Source organism: Stegastes partitus, unplaced genomic scaffold, assembly GCF_000690725.1.
Source record: "Stegastes partitus isolate 25-593 unplaced genomic scaffold, Stegastes_partitus-1.0.2 Scaffold557, whole genome shotgun sequence".
Lineage (NCBI taxonomy): Eukaryota > Metazoa > Chordata > Actinopteri > Pomacentridae > Stegastes > Stegastes partitus.
The window spans coordinates 128,029-140,094 of NW_007578288.1; the positions used below are offsets into that span (position 1 = coordinate 128,029).

The following is a 12,066-nucleotide window of genomic DNA, read 5'->3' on the forward strand; positions in this document are numbered from 1 at the left end:
CGTCAAAACTGTAAAGAGCGACATGTTTTCTAGGTCACAGTTAGTGTAGAAATAAGCATTGTGATTTATGACTAGATGCTACAGTTAGATCTGTTGTCTGGGATTTGGTATATTATCTCAATAAATCCTTTAGTCTACATCAGGTCTTTAAAAGTTCAGTGCAGCTGACAAGCATAAAAGCCCCTGTAAAGACTGAGACTATAATGACTAATTGTGTGAAATTCTCAGAACTATGGAATCTTCTCAGAGATTTTCAACATATTCATCCCCACCCCACCATCTTCAAATAGCAGGAAGCCCCTGAGGCAAGACTCTCATTCAAAACAGTATTGTCTGCAGCTTTAGCTGCTGATGGAAAGTGGCTCACTGGTCTGCTCTGATGTTTAACACACCTACTTTCACATATTTCAGGAATAAATGCACCGCTTTGTATATGAGATATACAGTTCAAACAATGTAACTGACTGAATAAATGACGCAACACGATGCATTTTTAGGAAGAGAACATGTGGCATTATTTTTTATTATCACCATTATCATTTCCCTTTCATGTGTAGTTTGTGGGTCTCCTGACAGCCAGGTTTTCTTTTCACTCTCCTTCACCTCTCCCTGGGCTGCTGAAATCTGATCTGTGTGTTTCCCCCTACATTCCTCCTCTCCCCTCCTCCCCCTGCATGCCAGAGTCCTCAGCTCTGCCCTCTGTCTGATCTCAGGTTTCTGCAGACCTACAGCAGATTGTTTATTTTGCTAGACATGGAGGAAACATGGATGGACCCTTCAGTGGCTCGAGATTTACTGCTGAGCCAGGCTCCAGTGTGGTGTGTATTTAAAATGCCCCCCTACAACAGCATGCTTAGTGTCCTGTTCCACCACTGACACATCACAAAGGACAATGAGATTGTCTGCCTGGGGAATATAATGTTAGATGATTACATCAGCTGAGGCACCAGGGTACCGAGCATACGAATAATCTTCTGATCCTGCTAATTGCGGAGATGACAGACGTATGTAATTCAATGAGCCACATACAACATTGTCCTATAGTGGACAAAGGGCAAATAAAATCCATATACCCTGGTGATGCTGGAGAAGGACAACACATCTCCCCAGAGATCATTTGTGCTGAAATTTATGAGGCCTCTCTGCACCACTGATGCCCCGCTGTAAGTAGTGAGGTCAGGGTATATGACAAAAATAGCTTTGGGAGATTCATTTCTCAACAGAAAAGCATGTCTCTGTTTGCTTTACGGCATACTGTATAAGTCTGTTTTAAATGGCTGCATGTAACAGAGATTGATTGCAGGTCTGAAGGTTATCAGTGGGTTGCAATCAACACACAGCACCTTTGTATTCCTCTTCGACTTACTTGTCTTTCAGCGTGTTTGGGTTTGTGGAGTGCAGATATACTGTGGTCTCGCGATGCAGGAAATGCACTTATAGTTGACGGAAATTCTTCACTGTGAAATGCGAGATAAATGATGGCGTGCACGCCTTTCTGCCTATGTGGCTAGAAAACAGTAATGCATTGTGGAACTTTGTGGAGGCAATTATGATTTATGGGTAGCACAAGGGAGAGCAAAGAAAGTGCATTCAGTACCAGAAAGAGGAAAAAAAAGAAATCAAACGGAGCAGATCACCATATGAAAGGGAACAGAGTGCATTCATAAATCTGTCTCATCGCGTTTGCAGTCATCTTTAGCGCGGTTTATTCTCACTCGGACACACTGAGCAGAGTTGGTAAAGAGCAAAGAGCGTGTTGCAGATATATTTCAGTTGTTTTTAAAGTTTTGGTTACATATTAATGTCCCGATCAGCCAGTTGAGTAACAAAATTTCCTCCTTAGGAAATATGAACAAAGGGAGAATTGAGGACTGAACAGAAAGAGAAAATGGTACTTGAGGTGAATGATTATGTGGTCATTGAAATGACTCATATGCCTTACTCTGTGTTCAGTAGTAACATCATTGCTTATCAGTATACCACAGTCTCAATGACATTTTTTGTTCACAAGAACCACAAGACAGGGGTTATGTCAGATTGCCACGAGTTCAAAGCAACTGTGAAAAAATATGTGAAACCCTTAAGATGTCCTGGCGCTCTCCTCGAGGAGCGTTGAATCGGGGTTGTTTGTGGCGCTTTGGGTCTGTAAGTCATTCTCAGGAGGAGCAGAGGTTGAGGCTGGAATGTCAGTGAGGGTCAGAGATGAGAACCTCTGTAAAAGGACTGAGGGAAATGACCCTTGGAGGAGCCTGTTCGCTGGAGCCCCACTGTGATGGACAGGTCACATGAAGGTCTGCACTAAGTCATGCTCGTACCGATGACGGAGACAAGTCATTTGCGGACATCTCTCGATTAAATCAGTTACAGGACGAAACTGAGAAAGTTCATTCACCAAAATGTATACTTCCCTATCTGTAAAAATGTAAATAGCACAGAAATCAGACATCATTTTTACAGGAAAGCGGTAAAGATGTTAATCAGAAATTCCAGCTTCTGGCCATGGTGAGGTAACAATTAGAATATTAGATAATTAGTCACGTAAAACATCTCAAGAGATCCTGACACGTATCCATGAGTACAGTAGATTTATATGGTGCTTATAGCCTCACATCACATGCCTCCTCTAAACCCTCAGATTCTTCAGTAACCATCCAGTTGAAGCAGTTCAGAGGACACATCATCTCAAACAGTCTCTCTTAGCTGCCATCTACTGGTGACTCTTTTGATGCTGCTCATATTTGTGGGGTTGCTCCTCGCTGGGTCAGATTGGGACATGCGTGCATTTAGCCAAGGCCAAAGATAATGCAGATCTGAGATATTAATTGCACCTCCCCATAAAGCAGCAAGTGTTTGGAGAAACGTTGAAGCATTAGTTGTAACAGGAAGGACATTAATTTAGAAATTCAGCAGGACATAGTGCATCAGTGTTAGCAAAGTAAATGCTCATGCTGAAAAAAACACAGTAACAAACACCTGTTTTATGTTGGATTGTCAGTATTATCTCTATCTATTGCATATTGGTTGCCCCATACCTAACTGTGTTTAAGTGAGTGTGAGCCCATGTGCACATATGGCCGTGTGTGCATGTCCTGTGTGTATGCATTTGTTTGTCTGTAGTGGTACAGAGGTTCAACCAAAACAACAAAACTAGCAAAGGAAGGAGGACAAAAACCTAGTGGCATACAGTGAACTAGGACCTACTGGGCCCTCTGCACAGCTGTTATTCCATGCTTAGGCCTACATGTATATAGCTGTATGTGTCTTAATGTCTTTTTATGGCTTATGTAAAACATTTTGACTTATTGCTTTGCTGGACTATTCTCCAAGCAGGCTGAACAAAAAGCCTCCAAAACCTCCAAACTCATTGCACACATTTTTTGAATGCACATTTGTTTACTGCTGTGAACACTAAACCACAAAGCACGCTCTGTGTTATCTGCTTTTGATATCTTGTCATGTTTCAAAGCTCATGCTCATATAGTGGGGAGTCATAAACAATGGTGTTTAATAAAATCACTACAAAAGTAGACCTGAACTGTCCCCCTCTTTACGCCACATTAGAACACCCGGTTGCAGCAGGAAACACTAGACTGTGCACATAATAGGGAGCACTGAACAGCTATTTTTATTGCTCATTTATATAGAACCAAGCCACTCACTCGCTTTTTTTTAATATGCAACGATGTCTGGTTTATTTTACGATACATGTTTCGTCTTAATGATGTGTGTATTCTGGCCTGCAGTGGGTCCTTTCTTGTATTGGTCTTGGTAGGAGTTCAGTTTTATCCCACTATAAAACCAAAACCTTGGCTGCACTTAAAGCCCGTCTCAGAGGTGTTAACAATAAATCAAACACTGACATATTCAGAACTGATCGATGTTCATTATGTAATGAACAGAATTTTGGAAAGCAAAAACAAAAGAGCCCAGCATTGCTGAAGTTTTGGGGACAGTTTTTCTGTGCACAACAGGCGGTTTGCAGACGCGTAGGCTGGAAGAACCCTGAACCAGCGGCGCTCCGAGCTGCGCGCTGATTGGTCCGCATCGAGTAAAGGCGGAAGTCTACAGAGCAGGGGATTCCCCGAGGGAAGTTCCCAAACTCAAGCAGGCTATGTAAAACATACATTATTGCCATATCCTCTCCGGAGCTTCGTAACTTTGCATCTGAACGTTAGAGGACGACGCTGCGGTGGTGGCAAAACAGCAAACTTTAACAGTTACTCGAATGAAGGTAAGGAGGACGCTGGCAGCGAGGTAAACCGATCCGGGGGACTTCTGGCTCGCTCGCTTTTCTATCCGACACCGGGTTGAATGAGCGACGACGGCTAACCAGTTTAAAGAATACGGAACTGTGTGTAGGAGATTTACTCTTTTAAAAAAATGAGCCAGTGTTGCGTCTCCGGCAGTGTTATTGTGTGTTTTCTAACTCCGCCTGTAGCTGGTACTGCTGCTCCAGGAGCTGCTGCTGGTGTCACTTACAGCTCCTGTGTTACTATGACATTTACCAAGAAGATTGCTCAATAATAGATGAGCAGCTCTTGGTGAGACTTGCCATCAGCCTCTCTCCTTGCTGTGCATCATCATCATCATCTTCCCTTTGCAGCCGTAAATGTGGAGTTGTCCCATAATTTCTAAACAGTTGTCTTGAACATCAGAGCAGACAATGTAAGTACTGTGTGTGTGTTTGTAGCTCCACACGTTGTGGTGCAAGACACTGCACATTCATTGAGCAACTTAATGTATTTGTCATGATTCGTCATCAGCATTTCGTACAGGACTAGAATGAGGTATTTGTGGTTGAACTGTGAATATAGCAGTTTTTTTTTTTTAAATCAAGGGGCCTGCCAGTATTCTTTGGTAATAAGCAGATATTAAGAAGTTTGTTTACTCGGTGTTGGCTCAGTTTTGTCATTGGATCAGTAACTTATTTAAAATCAGCCAAATAATTTGGCAGCACTTAAAGGATTTCTTCACTTTGGTTATTGTTATTAAAGCGTGTGAAGACAACTTGTTTGCTTGTTACAAAACAAGCAAAAAAAAAAAAAAAAGAAGTCCTAATCCCTCTTGTTTTTCATCTAGATAGAAAGGTGCTTCAGAGTTTTTAAGTGTCTCTTTTCTAAGTTGTTGTTGGTGTGTTGTAAAACGTTGTGTAATTTCCCTCGTAGGGCTCATGTCTGCTGTGTCAGTGATGAATGTGGAGCACAAGGCATGGAAAGGAACATCGGAGACCAGCTCAACAAAGCTTTTGAAGCTTATCGCCAGGTCTCCATCGAAAAGGACAATGCAAAAAAGGAGCTGCAGCAAAGGGTAACGACAAGAGAACAGCCATTTCAAACTTTGCACCAGCAGATATGAGGCAAATAATGCGTCACAGAGTTAGCTTGCATCGCCTCCTTCGCTTCAAAGCGTGTTTACCCACTTTATACTGGTTAAATAGCAGGATTATTGGTTATATTTGTGTTGGAAAATGCGTCACACATGTTTGGACAATGACCACACTGGATGTACTGGTTCCAGAGAAATAACAGAAACCTCTTTTTTTTTTTTTTTCCAGACTGAATATTATGAGCGATACACTCAGGAGCTTCAGAAGCAGATAGAAGACCAGCAGCGGCTGATTACAGAACTGGAAGCTAAGTTGTCAGCAACAAGGCAACCATCAGGTTAGTGAGACGCGAGCTGATCTCTCAGCTTGCGTGCTGACAAGGTCGCTCACTCCTGCGCTGCATCACAATCTGTGCATTGAATTATGAGCAAATTGGAACGGATCTGAAATTCTGCTGAGTCAGTTTGATCTAGTTTTACCTTCTGTGCAAACTGTTCATTTTCACTGTTTTGGACTCTTAGGAGAGATGAAATGTGAGCCTTGCAACCATCTCCTCGATGGGGCCAACACTTTTAGGAATATGCAGTACCCGGTATGTTCACAGTCACACTCGTTCTGCAGCTACGCAACGTGCAAACTGCAGTAAGATGGCTCCCAAACAGGCCTCTCTCTCTCCATGAATTTAAGGATGTGCATACATACAGCTTCCTCTCACATACGTAGACGTTGAGAATACTTCTGCATAAGTGAGCTGCATGTGTGTCAGGGCAAAAGGATGTTGTAATGCTGCTGGATATTGCATTGACTGTGAAAGCTTATTGTTTATCCATATGTGACCAATACGGTTTTTGAGCATTTTCTTTGTGATGTTAGAGTCACAAGCACAAAAATAACATTTTATTTTGTTTATTCATGTTTGTTAATACAGCTCTAAGGCAGTTTGCAGATGCCTTCAGGATATTCAGGGGAGAATCAGTTCTTGTTCTACCACACACAAGAAGGGACTGTCCAGATGCTTTCATAATTTCGCCATGCTTGCGATTATTTGTTTTGCTATTATTCAAGCATTCAGTGTGGCCTGCATTGCTGCTGTAATAGTATCCACCCTCTGTTTTTCTCTGCACACAGTGTATCCACTCTTGCCTCACCAGATGGTGCTAGAGGATAATATCGCTGCAGCGTTCAGCAGCCTGAGCTTTGCTGTTATTATTTAATCAACCAGGAAATATTTTTTCATCAGTAAATATAAATCTGTGATGTATAAATAGAGCTGCAGATGTATCAACAATATGCCCTGGGATAATTGTTGTTAATTATCGCTATAAATTGAATGTGTCTTTTTTTTTTTTTTTTTCTTTTTTCAGGAGAACATGGGCACTGTTGCTGTTGCTCCTAATTTGCCAGTCAACAGCAGCGTTGACTAGTATGTGTCACTCCTTGCAAGACCTTTTTTTTCTTTTTCTTTTTTTTAAAAAGCAAAACAAAACATCATGGACATTACAGTTTAAGAATGGATATTTTCCCCTCACGCTCTATTTATTTATTTGTCAGTCAGGACATGCTGGAAGCATTTGACGCAATTCAAGGCAAATTCCGACAGATTCGGTCTTTAACCAGAAGACAAAAAGATCACCTAAAAAGATTCCACGGAGGAAGTGATACATCAAATGGTAATATTAATATTTACTACATATTACCTTGTATTTTGCACAGCCTGAACCTGGAGGCTTTTGTTGTCTTAATTCGGTTGCTTTAAAGAAAAGGTGTCAAATTGAAGCAGGCTTGTGTGTTGTGTAGCGGCTCACGAGTTTACTTTTGCTTTGTTCTTTAATGAGATAACAACATCTTAATAATTAGGATTGTACACGGATGCCTGATTGCCTTTTTGAACCATGGCTGGCCACCTCTGAAAATAATGTGGATAAACAAATTTAATAATACCACTGAGAAATGCGTGACATTAGCTCTGGATAGTAGCTGTACAATTAAAAAAATAACCCAGATATTAATGTAAATTGTGAGAAAAACATTTCATTGTTTTGTACCTATAGAGTGTATGTGGATGTCTTGATTGGTAAAAACGTGTTTAAAGGACTAGAGTAGGAATGATCTGCAGCTATTTGTCAACTTGTTAAATTTGGGTCAAGTTCAAATGTTCTTAAAGCCAGACGTGGAGTACATCTGCACGTTGGCGAGAGATCTGTGTAAAATGTGGTGTTTTTCTGCCGTCCGACAGATCAGCGGTTCTCCATGCCCATCCAGTGCACAGATCGCACCGCCGAGGCAGAGCGACCCTTTTCCGCAGCTCTGAGATCAGCCGCCGATGCCCCCCTCCTGCCTGCATCTCTAGCGTCCCGCGGCGTCTGCCAGGAGGACAGGGACTTGGTAGACTCTCTCACCAAACTCAGTGTCAAATTCCCACCCTCTGCGGACAGTGAATATGACTTCCTGAACAGTGCTCCAGAGAGACACATTGGTCTGACCATGCCCATGAAGCGGCCTCTCAGCAGCGTCTCCTCCACGCTGACAGAGGAGGAGCCCGTGGAACTGCCCATGCCTTTTGTCTACCCCACATCCCCCTCCCATTCAACATCATCCTCGCTCTCCCAGGAGAGCGTGCGGGGACCCCAGCAGGTGAGAATCACAGGAGAAGGTCTGAGAAAACTAGTAGCGAATTATCAGTTTCTGATTGGTCTCCGCTAATGGAGGAGTGAAACAGTGTGAAGTCCAAAAATATCCCTTTGGCTAAACTTGAAACGTATTAGTGTGTAATGTGTGCGGATTCTTTTTTTACTTAAGCATGGATGCTCTGGTTATATTTGGCATCTTTGCTGGAAAGTGTGAGCCAGATGGAAGCACATTACAGTGTCTGAATCTGATGAAACAAGTATGATGGTTAAGTGGGATTTTTTATTTTTTTTTTTATTGCTGATGTGTATAAAAGCCTAATAAAAAAATAAAAATTGTGAATGACCTGCAGTAAGATCTAAAAGCTGGTCCAGTTTTTCATTATATGGCTCCATCTCTGGACACCGCCAACACGGGCATTTGTTAGTTATTATAGTTTGGATAAACACAGAACTAGTGAGATAATTAAACACTTGAGAAAAGCATTTTGTGTTTGCTGCTGCTAACTATTTGTTCCGACTGCGTGTTTGTGTTCTTTAAAGCAACAGATACTTTAAGGCCCGGCCGTCCGGTACACTTTAGTGGAGTCATTGTAAGGATTGTTTGGAGTATAAATAATCCATTCTTTTCCCCCTCTGGTTCGTTCTGCTCTGCAGCCTGTCTGGAGCCCTGAGCTGTGTGATGCAGTTGACGTGGGGACAGAGCTGGCGACGCCTCAGAGCAGCAGTCCGGATAAATGTGCTTTCTGCCATGCTGTGGTTCCTCAGGACCGTATGAACAGCCACCTCTACTTGCATTTCTCTCCTAAGAATGAAGCCGACGATTGACAGCGGAAACAGAGACTGACGGGCGAAGGCCTCAACTACTTCAAGACTTTTACTGTTTTCATGGTCTAGTCCTGCCTGCCATGAAGTACAAGCGCTGTACTGGATCTGAAATGACACTGCAATAAGACTTGAATCCATTTATTTAATATTGAAGATTTGATGGTACACTTTTTCTTTTTTTTTTTTGCCCATTATATTTTTCTAATATCACGCTGAGATTTTACAATGATGCATATGGTATATAAGAGCAAATAAACCGACATTTACTCTTGCAACAATTTTTAGCATTTGAATTGTTTTCAAACGTGCGAATATAAAAATAATATAGAAGTGAGCCAGTGAAGACGTCCATACATAAACACATCAGACGGTCAGGGTGGTGTATTTATGAGCTTTGTTTCTTTAACGTCTTTATACATTTTTAATTGAAGCTATTTACATTTTTTTGTTAATGTTAGTTGTTGCTTCGAAATGGAAATTTGCAATACTTCCTGCAGGAACACCTTTGCCCCCATTTTATGTTGGCTTTGAGATCTCATCGAACCGCCATATGTTACGGAGAAGAAATGCCAACAATATGCATCAATTTCTCTTTTCGAGATTGGTGGACAGGTTGATTAGCACTACTTTCAGGTGAATTCCTCTTCTTCTTCTGCATTCTATGCTTCAGCAGCTGTAGTTCATTCTTGGTTTTGAGATATTTCCAACTTTGAACTCGGTTGTAAAGTTATTATACCATGTGTTCATTAAGACTGTCTGCACAGACACTCTTCCAATTAGACGCCAAATTACCGCGCCAGCTGTGGAGATAAAGTTTGCATTGAACTGTATTTACGGAAGCACATTTATACGAACATGATACGAGGATTTCACTCCAGTTATGCTATTTAAAGTAATGACTGTAGGTGTGCCAGATCTAAATTACATTATGAGCAACACTGTAAAAAAAAAAGATTGAAAACTATGACAATTTCACAGCATTTTATAGAGGTTAAAAACACGAACAGTAATTTGTAAAAAACCCCGCTCACTGTGTCAAAAAAAAAAAGTACACATTCCACTGTGTGTGCATTACCTGTTATTTGACTAAACCTGAATCTTTTTTTAAACAGTAGCATCGACTCGTGACTTTTGCAGCGTTTATTCACACCTTGACAAGACATTGCCGTGATTTTCACCATTCGGTGTGATGATGTTTGTGGAAACGGGGACGCTGTGTGTTGGAACACTTTGTTGAGCAGTGAGGCCCTTGTAGACCTTCAGCTTTGGGCTGGTAACACTTGCGCTGGGTAGATGAGCTGGTGTGAAGACTACAAACAACATTTTTTTATTTTTTTTTCCTCTTTACAAACGCTGAGTGTCTTAACTCATTTTGGATAATCAAACACTCTTAATGGACTGATTGATTTCTTACTTTCGACCCTAAATGATGTATGCCGCTCAGTCGTTCTCCGTGCTTCATAAATGGATCAAAAGGGTGTAAAAAAAAAAAAAAAAGTCACGTTATAGTACTATCAGCTATTTTCAACTAATGAGTCATTAGGCTACCATAGGAGAGCACATTATCTACTTAAAGGCAAGTAGTGGAAACAGATGCCATTTGGTGGATACACAAAGGTGATTATTACATATTGATCTAATGTAATGTGTAAATCATAATTCGTGTTTATTTTGGAGTGACATAAACCAAATAATTCTGCGTTTCACCTCATCATGAGCACTGAGGGGAGAATTTATTCAGATTTTTTTTTTTTGGCAAATACATATCCCTAATGATCCTCTCTGGTTAATCTGTGAACAGTCGAACATTGTGCAGCCTGCATGCTTTTCTCTCTGGGATCATGAACAGCTGCTTGCTCATAATTATGTTGTCATTCATTGTTATTTGGAAGAGGAAACTCGTTCTGACAGCTAGATTTTTTTGTGTGTGTGTGTGTATTTCCGTACACTATATTTACTCGTGTATACAGTAATGTGACCGGTTGGGGTAAAATTCCACTTTAGCTCTAAGGCGTAGTTGTTGCTGTCGTTTTCAGCGGAGTGTAAGATCCATCTTTGTCCTTGGGACATTTGCTACCAGAGCTGGTAGATTTGAACAAGATTTAAGAGCTATAAAAAAAAAAAAAAATGAAAGCGGACGACAAAAAAAAAAAAAAAGGAGAAGGATATGGATTGAGACGGAGAAGTAGCAGGCTGATTACAAGGTGTCAAAATTGCCAGGAGCAAGAAGGTGAAAGCAATCAGGGGTGAGAAGAGTGCAGCATTCGTGAGGGGCAACTAATTATCCATCTCATTTGTGGAGAGAAGCATTTGAGGCAGCTCTAGCCCACTGAATGGTGACAGATTGGTGCGGAGGAGAGGGGAGGTGTTAGAACAATGGAGCCCAGCTCACCATCATTACTGCATGCTAATCAGCAGTGCTTCTGCACCACCAGTCGGTGCTGCAGAGAGTTCGGGGAGACAGGGAAGTCACCGGCTTCAGGGGACTATAGTCTGGAAGAGAGGGAGGAAACTGATGCATGGTTTATCTGCTGGCACTCTACCACTTCTGATTTGAGCGTGTAGGTTATCCTACAGAGACTGATCTCTGTGGTCTGTGTTATCAGCTTGTACTTGCAAGATGATTGCACCGGGAGTGTTGAGAGTGTTTTTCTGTACATAAAGCGGAATATGAGCTCGCTATGTGGTGTAATGCACAGTCTGCGTGTAGGGTATGTCATTAAAAGTTTGAATAATAAATAGAAAGAATAAGTTGATGTGTTTTAGTGTAACTTAATGCCGGCTGCTGCGTGTGTACTAGCTAATGGTTGAATACATCTGCTGTCTAGAAATATATTTTAAAGTTTAAAAAGTTCAGATTAACTATGACGATGACGGAAAAAATGAGGATTACAAGCATAACCACGAGGAATGTAAACAGGTCCTATAGGAAGGCAAAAAGAAACAAAACACTATGTTAGAAGTTTTATTTTAATGTGATTCTGTTTATTGTAAATTCAGTAGAAATCATTGCTTTAATTGGATTTCTCATGCACATTGTGATGTATCCTGACGTACATATAAGAAAGCCAGTTTATAAATGTGCAGCACATCTCTCCCTCAGATACATTCAGCTGTGTTTAGAGTAAATTTAATACCATACATGCTCACAAACACTGCTGACACCAACAGTACTAGTGTTCAAAGATGAAGAATGCAGTTGGGATTTTTTTCTTTCTGAATAAGAACCTTTAAAATTCAAATAATCTAAATCTAAAGCAGCAATTTCCCTGAGGTCTCCACCAA

At 41.2% G+C, this 12,066-nt stretch overlaps 1 protein-coding gene across 2 annotated transcripts; it reads left to right on the plus strand.

Annotated features, from left to right (window-relative positions):
• Positions 1 to 4,079: 4,079 nt before the first annotated feature.
• Positions 4,080 to 11,532, plus strand: tank (TRAF family member-associated NFKB activator). 2 transcript variants are annotated; one of them, XM_008288395.1, is made up of 8 exons: positions 4,080 to 4,231; positions 5,166 to 5,307; positions 5,555 to 5,663; positions 5,848 to 5,918; positions 6,691 to 6,749; positions 6,878 to 6,996; positions 7,563 to 7,960; positions 8,611 to 11,532. In XM_008288395.1, exons 2-8 carry the CDS (start codon positions 5,209 to 5,211, stop codon positions 8,779 to 8,781), a joined length of 1,026 nt encoding a protein of 341 aa, XP_008286617.1. In that variant the 5' UTR covers positions 4,080 to 4,231; positions 5,166 to 5,208; the 3' UTR covers positions 8,782 to 11,532. The 2 variants fall into 2 exon arrangements, with proteins under 2 accessions (XP_008286617.1, XP_008286616.1); XM_008288394.1 differs by lacking the exon at positions 4,080 to 4,231 and adding an exon at positions 4,238 to 4,665.
• Positions 11,533 to 12,066: the final 534 nt, after the last annotated feature.

Excerpts from the sequence above, each read along its gene's own strand:
- tank (XM_008288394.1), top strand. Across the intron at positions 5,919-6,690 it reads TTAGGAATATGCAGTACCCG|GAGAACATGGGCACTGTTGC; the intron begins GTATGTTCACAG and ends TTCTTTTTTCAG. Across the intron at positions 6,750-6,877 it reads GTCAACAGCAGCGTTGACTA|TCAGGACATGCTGGAAGCAT; the intron begins GTATGTGTCACT and ends TTTATTTGTCAG.